The 12,899-nt window shown below is 52.7% G+C and overlaps 2 protein-coding genes across 2 annotated transcripts; one reads left to right on the forward strand and one right to left on the reverse strand.

Annotated features, from left to right (window-relative positions):
* Nucleotides 1–3,143: 3,143 nt before the first annotated feature.
* Nucleotides 3,144–5,435, forward strand: NCLIV_013920 (uncharacterized protein; the record flags this gene model as incomplete). Its single annotated transcript, XM_003881582.1, has 1 exon — nt 3,144–5,435. One exon carries the CDS (start codon nt 3,144–3,146, stop codon nt 5,433–5,435), a length of 2,292 nt encoding a protein of 763 aa, XP_003881631.1.
* A 3,345-nt stretch (nt 5,436–8,780) lies between these two features.
* On the reverse strand, nt 8,781–10,506 carry NCLIV_013930 (putative signal recognition particle 19 kDa protein; the record flags this gene model as incomplete). Its single annotated transcript, XM_003881583.1, has 3 exons — nt 8,781–8,893; nt 9,430–9,589; nt 10,066–10,506. 3 exons carry the CDS (start codon nt 10,504–10,506, stop codon nt 8,781–8,783), a joined length of 714 nt encoding a protein of 237 aa, XP_003881632.1.
* Between the last annotated feature and the right edge of the window lie 2,393 nt (nt 10,507–12,899).

Here is a 12,899-nt window from a genome sequence, read left to right on the forward strand (position 1 = left end):
TCGATCCGCGCTCGTGTTTAGGTTGTTCGTTTTTTTATGCGAAAAGTTCACGTCGAAGAATTCGTCACTGCGATTGTTTCTGTATGCGTCCGCGTTTATGGTGCTTCGTTTGTAGTGACTTGCTGGATGTGGTGCCGAGGTACCCTGCGGAACAAGGTTATTCTTCGTGGATTTCAACTCTGGGGGGACAGCAGAAAACACCGTTTTCCTCAGGCGAAGTGTTGGTTGCATGCACGCCCATGACCATCCTTGTCTGTCCTTTCCGGGCATCAATGTGTGATAAATGAACTTCACATTCAGCTCGAAGGAGAGAATAGGCTGGCAGAAGGTGTGGGAATCGCGGGTCTGTACGACCGTCGACGAGTTCCGCGTCTATGCATGTGCCGACTTTTCAGGCGGTGTAGCTTCCTCACTGCTGCAACCGAAGCAAGCTATAGTTAGCATTTTAACACGCAGAGTGCCCAAAGTAATCACTGCTGTGACAGACAGAAGAGTACTGTGCACAGGTTGCAGCGGGTTTTGTCGAGTTCCCCTACACACTTCTTGGTGCGGTATTCTACGTGTACTAGATACAAATTTCGGCGGTGCCTGGTGACCCACAGGGTCTTTTCGGTTTTCCTCCAAAGGGTGTTTGGGACCGGGTGTGTGCTCCTAGTCCGTAATGTCGGTGCTTACGGACGGACGACCGTCACAGCCTTCTCAGCTAAATGGGAGCTTCAGTAGTCGCATATCTAAAGCCCTAACTTTCGTAGTGAACAACGTGGACGCAACTCGTAGGTGTCATTCACAAGACAAGCCCCCCTTTCGCGGTGAAACAAGGTACATTTGTATCCTAAAGTGTCCACATCCATCCCCGAAAGGGCTTTCCAAACCGCGGCCAGCTACCCCTCGATTGGCGCATAGAGCAAGCCGTACCATCGGCGCATACCAGCACGAGAGCTGGCCGAAAAAATCTACTTGTCCTTCAATGCTTGGATGGAGAATATAATCTGTCGCTAATTTGAACACAGGGGACCGTGGCGAAACCCGAGACTTCACTGAGTAACGACTAACCCAAGGATTTTACTGTCAGTGAGCTAGAAGAGACCACGTGGTGACTCAGTGCTTGCTGGTAAGAAATGGACAGAGAAAACCCCAAACACAGCCACCTTTCCTCTGGTGACAGTGGCGTTCTTATAGTGTGAGATATGCTGCATAAAGCACCCTCAGCGGGATACGGCACAGACATCTAGCCCCGCGCCGGCCGACTAGGGCAAACCATACCTACTGCTGCGTGATCGGAGCAGGGAAAGCCCGCCCGGCGACATGGCCGACGCGCGCACGAAGCTGACCACAAGACTTCTAGCCTTCCTCGCGAACAAAGACGCTGCCTGACTCAGTGATAACATTAAAAATCAAACAGAGGGAGGCAAAAAACTTTCGGCCATAGCTTCAGTCAGGGGGAATGAGGCAGCGCGGCGCCATGCACGGCGAAGCGCCCGTCGTCGGTACGACTCCAGAAATAGATTTTGTCACATCTCGAGATCACCAGGAATGCGTTTGCCTTATACAACAGAAAATGAATGAGGAACCACTTGCTGCAGGGAGATTTGAGAAGGCACTCGAGTCATTCTGCGTAAGGCTGGAATCCTCCAAGTAGCTGTTGATGCAATCGCACTGCTCCAATCGGGACTCATCGGTAGGCCGATGGGCCGCGCGGAGACCCCGTGTCCGTGTGTTGCGTAGTGGAAAACTAGGCAACGTCGCATCTGAGGAACTGTGAGGGAGCTTCTCTACCGAGGTGTTTCTGATGGGGCATCAAGTGGAGATAAGCTGGAGAGAGCTATGAGGTGTGGAAGCAACGCTGTGTCACGAATTGGCCGATTCTCCGTTAAGTGAGCACCGAATCTGCCGTTCTATATCCTCGGGACGATCGACTGTGTAGATGCCGCCCAAGGGAGCGTCGGTCTCTCGATGCAATGGGGACTCTTGGGAAATCGCTAGGGATTCGCCGTGAGCAGCTCAAAAGGAGGTGTTCCATCCGTGTGGCATCCTGGAACAGCTTCTAGGTAACTGCCATTTTTTTTTCGAGCAGAAAACAAAGTCACGTAGAGTCACCTATCAAAAAAGAACTGTGCACAACGTTCGTTGTGGACTGTGTCACTTCTTAGCATGCCATCGCCATCGAGCCATTCGTCCAGTAGTGTGGTTTTAGATGTGCTGCGAAGCTACCTGACGCGGGTGCCGTGCACGTATATGTCATTTTTGTGGAAAGTTGGCTTCTCCCGGTGATTTGATTTAGAGGCAAACATCCTTACATGCCCGTACACTCAATTTCATTAGTGCCGCGCGCGTGGGTCCAGTGGGTGTTCCGACACGTCGTTACCACGCCGACGATCCCCCAGGGAGCCGGACATAGACAATTCCAACATTATGAGTGAGCGTGGAACTGCACATTTGGAATTTATTTTCTCACTGGTGTGCTGCGGGAAACTGGAAAGGCACCCTACTTTTGGAACAGAGCAGGCGATTTGAGAGACACGTGCGCCGCTAGTGACGGCGCATAGCAGGCCGTAACTGGCTGACGACTTGAGTCGCCCGTCCAAATAACGCGCGATGGCGCTGTTCTGTCCGTAAATGACGTCGTAGCCTTTTTTCATCCCCAATACCAACTCCATACTCCTGCAACCGCGTGGCACCATTCAATGTTGGCTGACCAGTACAGCATTCCGAAAAATCTTTGCTGCAGGCTCCTCTGAACGTGCAGTGGCTTCGTGCTGTCCTTCTAAAGCCTGAAACGTGGTCAAGGTTGCCTGACAAAGATACCGCGATCTGCCATCTTCTTTGGCCCTTAGAATGCCCTGAGCATAGGTTCACAGTGCAACTCAGCGTCTCGATCCGGCGATGAAGTCTCTGTGCAGGATGCGGAGGTTTGTAACTCTCTCGTCCATGTGGTTGTTTGTAGCTGCTGGTCCCATGTCAATGCACTACCCTCACTGAACCGATCTTTCACACCCTAGCAGGTTTTGTGTTCGTCTTTCTTCTTGTTTCTCGCCCTGCCAAGCGTCCGAGTGGCCAGCTTTCGTGTAGGCGTCTACACGGATGAGGGAATCCCCTAGTTTCTCCTTGAGCATCTGTCAAGCCATCAGAAGTCATCCCAAAAAATGAAGCTTCCGTACTGCTCCTTTGGGTTAGCCCGGTTCTTGCTTTCTGTCTCTCCAGCATTCTCGCTCTGTGTCGTGGGAAACATCAAGAAGACTCAATTTGCCCACATGCGGGACTCCAGACGGCGGGCGCTCAACTGTGGCCGCAGTTGTCTTTTCCTCACCGCCCTGGCCATCTTCGCTTGGTGTCAGGTCACGTTCTTCCTGTCCTTCTCGTTCGCTTTTGCGGCGCCCAGCAGCGGAAAACACCCGGTTGTTGCCATTCGTTCATCAGAAAACGGGAACGACCGCCGTACAGATTCTTCACTGGTTCAGATCGCGGCGGCGCAGTCTCAAACCAGTCTGGTCTCCACTCGTGCGTCAGTTCGCGTTTTGCAGCCTCCAACGGATGAGTCGTGGGTGTGTCGTATCTCGGTACACGGTGGGCCGTGTGCGGGCAACTCATCAATCTCTGAGCTGGGAGCCTGGCGCTTCTGCCCGCCGGGAAGTTGTTGCAGCAAGTCAAAGTGCGGCTCCGCAGGTTGTGGACTAGGTTATTGCGAGGGCTGGGGTAACCCGTTGTGCTGGATCAAGTACGATGAGTACGGCGACAGGTGCGGCTGCGAGGCGTACAAAAACCGGTGTTCGCCAGACGGCGAATGTCTGGAGTATGCTGTTGCCGAAGGCGGTGCGTATTGCGCCTGCAAGGACGGTTACGTGGGAGATGGGAAAGTGTGTGAGTATGACCCATGCAGCGCTAATCCTTGCACTCCGGGAAGCTGTCGACGAAGTGGAAGTACGTACTCGTGCTCCTGCCCGAACACATACGTTGTGACTCAGTCGAATGGTGGAGAGCGTTGTGAAGTCAAGAAGAATTATTGCCTCGGAGAACCTTGTGGCCCGAAAGGAGTTGCCGCTGACTGCGTCAGTTTCGATACTGGGGACTACGAATGCATTTGTGAGACTTCATACGTGTCCAATGGCAAGAGTTGCATCAAGTATAATCCTTGTGATTCTGATCCCTGTGGTAACGCTGACGCCGTTAAATCGTGCACCCATGTGGACGGTGATGAATATCAGTGTGAGTGCCACGAAGGCTACAACTTAACGCGGGATTCAGATGGGAATATGGTATGTGAAAAAGACACGTGTTACGGTAACCCTTGTGGTCTCCCCTACCTTGTCGCATCCTGCGCTCCTCGGGAACCTGATGCAACAAGTTCAGCGACCTACACGTGCTTGTGTTCTTCTACTGGCGTACTCCATGTTGATCCTGACACCGGCGTTCAATCATGTGTTCAAGGAGATCCGTGCTCTAAAGATCCGTGTGGCTCGTCTGTTGTTGCTGAATCCTGCGTAAACGAGGGCGATACCTACAAGTGTGTGTGCAGAGCGGGTTACTCAGTCGTGGAGCACGACGGCAGAAAAGAATGCAAGAAAGGCGACCCTTGTGAATTGAAGGCATGCGGGGAAGATCATCTGGTTGCGAGCTGTTCCACAGACTCCAAATCATATGCGTGCGACTGCTCATCAGCTGCTATTAAGGGGCTCAACGAGGGAAAAAAGCCGGTTTGTGTGAGTCGAGAAGAGTGTGAAAATGCCTGTGGACCTCTTGAAGGTGTCAAGCAGTGCAATCAGAAGCTGGGAAAGCTAGAGTGTGTATGTGACACAGGATACGTCCTAGCCTCAGAGAACGGAGTAAACAAGTGCGTAAAGGGGGACGCATGTCTGGCGCAGCCATGCGGATCGGCAGCGGCAACGCAGTCATGCACTGCGCGGGACAATAGTTACTCCTGTTCATGCAATGAAGGCTATGAACTTCGGACGCGATCAGACGGCACGCAGGTGTGTGCTAGCCCCGGTGATTGCACTGGTTCTCCTTGTGGACCAAGCACAAACATCGGTGTTTGCTCGCCGGGGACTGACAGGTACACATGTTCGTGTGTCTCACCGTACGAGTTACAGGAAACGGCTGACGGGAGACCAACGTGCGTGTCGGCTGATGTTTACACAACAACATCGACTCAAAGCGTAGATGATCACAGCGAGAGTGAGTCCAGTTCATCCTATACTGGACTGGCAACTGGAGCCGTGGTTATGGTTATCGCCCTGGGTGCTGCGTTGTGGTTCTCGAATTCTCAGGAAGAGCAGCCTATGGGGTCAGATGCGATGGGGGGAATGGGTGATCCAATGCAACCTGCTGGAATGGGTCCAATGGGACCTGGAGGTCCTATTGGTCCTTGTGGACCTGGAGGTCCTATTGGTCCTCGTCAATCTTATTCGGGGAACCCATCACCGTCAATGTGGGCTTAAGACACTGTGTCTGAAAGAGTGTTACATCGTTCATTTATAAGCATGATTCGATTTTTTTTATCAACATGAAATGTTTGTTTGCGATATTTTTCTTTCTCCGGTAGTCACTTAGGTCCGCCGTGTCATGATATTCTGGTGACTTGCATAACACATTGTCTTGCAGGGCTGATTTTCTCTTGAGGGGAACCACAGGGATACGACATGCAGCAGACCAATTGCAGACCTGCTGGCATGGCTAGGACCGTACGGATCGTGCCCGGTGCTATGTGCTCGGAGCATGCATGTCCAGAGGGTCTCGGAGAAGCTGGAGAGAAACGGGTCGCGGCCTTACCATCCGCAACTATTTGATTTTCACTGGTCGCCTCTTGCTACGTTCACACACTGTGGCGTGGTGTGCTACCGTGACGGGGTTTGGAACGGCGTACCCGTGTGCGTCGCTCGATCGGATGATGGCACTTCCGTCGACCAAATTATCTCTGGGTCGTCAGGGGTTGTGGCGTCTTTTCACAATGGAGCCTGGTTCTTCAGGCCACAATAGCAACGTTCAGTGTGAGTAAATCGTACGCTCTCTGCAGAGGCCATGTTGATGGCGCTGCTCCTTGTCATGCTGCATCATGCCACTCGCCGCCAAACAGAGCAACGTCAGGCGAACCTCGCACGAACGTTACAGGATTTCGCCCACCAGTACGGGAGTTTAGGAAAATCGTTGACCGGCAAGTCGGTCCCACACTTCGGCGGGATTCGCCATGCCATGGGCCTGGCCCCTGCCTAAGACGCTCGCGATCGTCAGCTGTTTGTGCCTCGGCGGGAGATGCAAGTAATGGGCAGATCAGCATCCTTCTCAAGCAGCCCAGACGTCGGCAAAAAAAGTCCGCCGGTTTACCTCTTCTTTCGAGATGGTTTGTCATCTCTCCTCATAGCAGGTTAGCGCTGACCCCGTAGACGAAGTCTGACTGGCGGCTCAGCAGCAGCACCACACGTTGGATATATGCACAGAGCAGCATCAACCAACTCCATAGCTGGCACATAGAAGATGGAGACGCGAAATAACTGATGAGTTGTTGCTCCATGTGTCATGTAGTACCCTCGCGAAGGTACAGCAGTGCTACGACTGTTCATCGTGTACCCAGACCCGAGTGACCGGGTGTGCTCCGCCCCTCTTCCACACCTAGCGCACCACAGGGCGCTACAGCTCACATCCATGAGTTCGGCGCACACGCATTGTTATGCTAGTACTACTGTCTTCAGATTGTATGCTGCAAGGAGACTCTTAAGGACATCTGCTGCAACGAAGCATTCGAGAGTAACTGCAGACCTCAAGGCGTACCTAAACAGGGCCAAGCTTAACTCCGCATCTTACGTTCACCCATATCTTGTAGCAGTGACCACCTGTAACAGAAAAACTAGCCGTTGGTCGTACTTTCACTGTCAGCACCTTTCCTGCTGCACGTGCTGTAAGCGTCAACGTGAGTCCACATGGTCCAGAGACCATTCAGAATATGCTGAGGTTTAATTTCTTCGTCAACCGGAGGAAATGACAATCAGATATTGGGACTCAGTCAACTCCCTCAATGCCAATAGCTGTAGATCCACAGCGGCCGACAAAAAGAGACGCCACTGTATTTGTTCTCCGTGGGTAGGTTTTAACCTTACGCCTCAAGCAAATTTGAAACATATTTCCGGATGACAAGCTAAGACAACTTTAGACCGCGACAATTTACTGTTACCTCCACTTAGATTCCCTGCTCCTGATTAACAAGTGCGACGTCGTCTCGCTCATGTATACAACGTGCGAACTAGCCAAGGAAAAACGCCATTCGCTTCTACAAAAAACCCCTTCACCATTCTCAAGTAGTGGAAGCGGCCGTGATCAGACATTGTGCGCTTCCTTAACAAAGTTGTCGTTCTCTGAAGATCCACGAGCTTTGTTTGCATGGTGGTACAGGTGGATGAAAGTCTGCACTCATGCAGCCCGTCTGATCGCATGGTCAGAAGTGTCTCATGAATGCACTGTAACACGTTCTCTTCTGACATGTAGCACTGAGACAAGAGGCCAGAGTAACACGGTGGTAAAGAGGGCGGAGCACGGGGGGAAGGTAGCTCATCTCGTAACCTGGAAGAAATACGTACCGTTCGCAACGGGGACGGAACAGCATTCACACGACAGTTTCCGTAGCCGTGCGTCATCTAGGGCGACTTCTGCCGGGTCGGATAACTCGTGGTTCAGCTTCCAAGGAGGGCCTCAAGCAGCCACATTATCGTGCCGAATACCCAGCAACTCTGGGGCTGCCCGCGTTTCTGCGGGCATTCGATTGCAGTGAGCCCTTCTCACCGGATACAGTTTCGACACTGCAGGCAAAAAAGCCGCGGTGTTTGCCCTATTGTGCAAAAGTCATCCTAATCCCGACCGACACAAAACTTTGCGTGTGCATCTCTCTACTACTGACATGCTGAAATCTGTGGTGGTTCACTTTTGTAGCACGTCCGTAGACTCATGAAGCAGGCTGCCAGTCTTGCCTGACCTGTGCTACGAATTCTGTGCCCCATCGTCGGACGCCAACATGCCAGCACCGCTTCCCACGCACGCTCACAGCGTTTATCAGAATGTTTTATTGAGAGGGGGAGCGGAGAGACAAACGCTGTGGTGGCCGAAGCTTCTCTCTCCAAACGACGGTCTACTACACTCCCGAGAAATGAGCTTTGGGAGATCCGTCTGCTACAGAGGTGGCCGCAGTTGCTGACGCTGAAATATATTTCGGAGAAACGCTGTCACGGATATTTACACCCGTATCACATCAGATGCTTTGGACAACCGCCTGGGACTTCTGGAGCATACTTTCCTCACATTGATCTGCGTGTCCTAAGTTCAGGACTGATATATCGCAGGACAAACAGAAAGGGCTTCCTCAGCTATGTACATTCATGTACATTCGTACCGGTGCTGCGGCGAAACTCATTTGACGCAAAATATGCGGAAAAGCAGGGCATGTCCACTCAAAAAAAATCCCGCCGGTGTGCACGACGCTTGGCACACCATAGACACGTACACGTACTGACTGATGCGCACAGCTACAGGCGCCGTATGCATTCTGGCCACTGCTCCATAGTCTCTGGCATGTGTACCAACAGTGTGCGACGCCGCATAACGAACGCCTCCGCGCGAGGTCTGTGAATAGCCCAACGCCCCCCCCCCCCCCCCGCCTTCGCTTGTGTTGGGCTGAATGTTGCACGTATAAGGTAAGAGTTGAATTCATATGGGAAAGTAAAGAAACATTTCCACCAGCAATGTCTTATGACCTTCCCCCTGTGTAGACACACGGACGGAAAGAACGCCAATTGCCGTCTCTATTTCTTCTTTTTCTTCTTCGCCGAGGACGACGATGCTCCAGGACCGGCCGGCGTACTGCGGCTCTTCAACTGGGGAATAAGCTCGCACATGCGGCACATCAGCGCCTTCTCTGCACATAAACAGGACACACAATTGGCCAACAACTGCACCGATCTGTCATCCACAGGAATATCGCAGGATCGTCCCACACTGCCTCTTTCCAAGTAACGAACGCATAAATGCTTTAGTACACGGCGAAAATGCCGACACGCACCGGCGTCAGGCACAGCTCCACCACGCGGCATGTGGCAGTATATCTTGCCATGAAGATATATGTAGACGTTTATACGATTAACGGCGAACAGGCGACTGCGGAACCCTCTACCGAGAAAGGGAGGAAGGCCGACGGCGGTTGCTACGTGTGGCGCTAAAGGTGAATCCCTTTTTCTGTTGCAGCACCACTCTGTGACCAGTCGATCTGCGCGAAGACGTCCGGCGACCTTTTCTGTGGCTGACTTGAGTCTGATGCATGCCGCCGAGTACCGCACAGAACGCGAGTGTCTAGGATCCTGAGTTTGTTTCTTCCTGACCGGCACCTTGTCGGTCTCTGTGTCAGCTTTCCACAGAGGAAAACAAGATTTCTCCGCAAAATGGCTGGGCACTCACTGTGGGGGATCTCAGGGTTATGCAGCTGGTCGTTCTCGTCTCTCAGCTGGAACCGAAGTCGGCCGTGTGAAAGGAGCCAGTCCCGCGGATATTTCTTTAACTGCGCGTTTACCATGACAGAAAAAAGCAACATGGCCAAGCCGGTGAAGCCAGAATCGGCCTGGTCGTCAGATGGAACACCAAACACACTTTCTCTGCACTGCAGTTGCCCCGCAGTCACGAGGCACTGGGGCTGCTGAAATGCGCCAAATCCTCGCCCACGCCTAGCACCTTCCCGCTTGGCAAGAGCCTTACTCGCACACATGGAATTCAACGCGACCACCAAAGGGAATGTCCAACTGACGAAGCCTTGAAGCCTCCGTTCGCTGCAAAGGCAGGATGAAGTGATGCCGCGCACCATATCAATTATCAGTGCTACGCCTCTCGCTGCATACATGCCTAGATCTTTTACCTGGACATGTCAAACAGCCACTCCCACGAGAATCAGTCAGCTATCTCTGCGACAGTGAGAGTAGTCTCCGAGGACGACCGGTTGTGTTGAACCTCTCACAGTTTTCTTGTCCCCGGAATGAGCAGAAAGGCACGAACGTCGATACTTTTTCAACTGCACCGTCGTCCTCCATGAGCACATCTTACGTATTCAATGGCGGCGGGAATGTTAAGGTGGTCGCATATCTTCTTCATTTCATCCACCTTGGGATCCTCGACAGCGATAGAGAGCTGAACTCGCCTCCCCATTGCCGTTGTCCGTTTTTTGTTGATGTACGCAGGATAAACGATTTGCCAGCGGCTGCGGTCTACACCGTCGTTCTGCATCATTCCTGCATCGTCCAGGTGTTGACTCGTACCAAGACTCCCGGAGCCGCTTGGTAAGCCGGTGGGGGGCCCACAGCCGAACATCTGAGCAAGAAGCTCTGGGGACAAACCCTCGGGAAGGCCACCAGGCATTCCTCCAAAGGCAGCGGCATCCAGCCCTCCAGGGAATCCTGCGGGCATTCCAGGGAATCCCGCGGGTATTCCAGGGAATCCCCCGGGCATGCCGCCCCCTTGCTGGCGCTGATTGCGCTGCCGCCTCATGACGGTAGAAAACAAGAAGCAATTCTCCGGCGGCACCAGCACGCCTATACTCCCATATTAAGCGCGCAGGCAGGCTTGCCCAGTCCACTCACAGACAAATCCCCGAAAGGCAGGTTAGGCAAGAACACGGAAGACGCTTCAAAACGGTGGCCATGAGGATATGCTGTGCAGACTGTCCGGCGCTTTCGGCTCGTCCCTGACGCCACGAGGGCAGGCAAACGAGATGTGAAAAGGGTGCGGAGCAAAGAGCAGACGTATCACCGCGCGTCACTCCGGAAGGCACGGATCTTCGGTAGGGTGAATATGCGACTGACAGATTGCCGACTATTCTTTAGAATGGGAATTGCCCCGCGGGTGGCACCACAACGAAAAAGGCGGGAACGGCAAGCTGAGGGGGAAAGGACGTCGACAGCCGGTTCTCTGCTCGTGAATCCGGCTTCTCAGAACCTTTAGGATCGCCACCAAATTTACAGAAGCTCTGAAAGACAGGGAAGAATCGAGTACGCACGCGTTTCTCGAAGCGCAGCCGACAGATGCCCGGTCGCAGACGACGTCTCTGTTCATTCAGGCGGCATGCACACAGTCTGAGCTTCTCCTCGTCCTCGTGACTTTTCTCATAAGCCCGCCAAAATCAGCGTTCTCCACCCATGCTCGGACCGCCAACTCTCGAACGAGAGGACTTTTCCCTTTACTTTTTCTCACTGTGGTCTTTGATAAGTCGTAATCTGACGCGCGTTCGCCAGGGCCTCAGTCGAGGGTAACAGAGCGTCTGGATGATCTTGGTCACTCACTACCAAGAGCGCATGCAATGAAATTTGGTTTTTTTTGTGGTTGGCTTGGTGAAGCCAGATCTCGGCAACGGATGCGCTGGAGAACGGCATGTTCTGCCGTCAGTGTTTGAGACCCTATCGTAAGATGACTTGTCGCCTTCAGTAATATTTTGAGCATACCTGGTGAAGCGTTTCACCCCGATACGAAAAGTATATGACTCGCCGGCTGCTGGCGTGTGAGGCGCCAGTGACCTGCAAGGCCTGGGAAAACACTGCAGTGCGAAAAATGGACATGTGCAGTTCTGGGACCACCTTGAAATGTTCTAGGTGTCAAAAGATGACGGTGACAGCGAGTTGTGGCGTTATCCCTGAAGCGTCGCACGAGTCCACAGCTTACGCAGCAGCAGCAGCAGCTCCTAGCAAGATTGCTCTAGAAGATTGTAGGTGCCGATACCACCGGCGACTGTATTCACACATGCCTGTCCCCCTGCTGGCGATCACGGCTTCGCTTTCGTAGAGCTTTTGCTTCTTTTGGTTAACTCTTAATATGCCAGGCACTCAGTTTGGGGCATACAAGACAGAGTCCTGGTGTGGTTTTCCCGAGCCGTGTACTCGCTTTATCTGGTGGGGTTCACGTAGGCATCGCAGGCTGATGTTCCGACAGAACCCGGCTTGTCACTGACAAAATCGGTCGCAATCGCGCAACTCTGAGAGCTTTTGAAGACTGAAAACGTGGTTTCCTTATCAGCAACTGCCCATACGCCTTGTGGCAGTATTGTATTCAGCAACTGCCCATACGCCTTGTGGCAGTATTGTATTCTGCTTCCGTTGCTACACAAAGCCCGCGACGTAGAGTATCTCCTAAACGACTACGTGTCTCCGCAGGTGTTCGCCGCTCGCCAAGAATACACTTCTGGCACCTGAAACACGCCGAACCACACGCAGGCGCGTCCTAACTCGTGGCTGCCAACTAAGGCGCCTTCATTGCGTTCCCCGGTTCGAGTCTGTTTCCGGAACACGGCCTGTCAGAGGAAGTCTCCTGAGTGGCTCCGCCCTCTCAATTATTAACATCGACTGCACTCATTCCCTGAGCCTCATGAGCTCGTAGTGCCTTATTTAATGTATGGAGATGCAGTGAGAAGCAGAACCCTCTCTGTGCAGCGGCATTAGTGCTTTCACACACTCCCCTCTAACTAGAACTATATCATCGCCCCTCTTCTGCTCGTACAGCCCGCGACAGGCATCAACTTCGTCTGCCCTAAATTGTTCGTGACAACGCAAGGCGTCTTCTGCCGGTGGAATACAATAGTGCTGCCGCCCACCGCTCGCCCAACATCGGAGCTCTTTATCAAATGCTGCCATAGAAACACAAAAAGAGAAGCCCTATAAAAAGAAGCCGCTTGATTCTTCGTTATACAGTGAAAACAACGGGACGTAATTATTCCCGTGAGCATTTGAACCGCTTGAGTCCATGTACGCACAATGCTATGAGTTAGCCTGCATAGTTTTCTGTTCAACCTGGCATGGTGACACCTCCGCCAAAGAGACTGGCCAAATACACACCAAGACGGAGTTTTACTGAAAGTTTCAGGTTTGAAGGTTTTATCAGAGGCCTAGTAGATA

The sequence above is a fragment of the Neospora caninum genome, chromosome V, assembly GCF_000208865.1.
Source record: "Neospora caninum Liverpool complete genome, chromosome V".
NCBI lineage: Eukaryota > Apicomplexa > Conoidasida > Eucoccidiorida > Sarcocystidae > Neospora > Neospora caninum.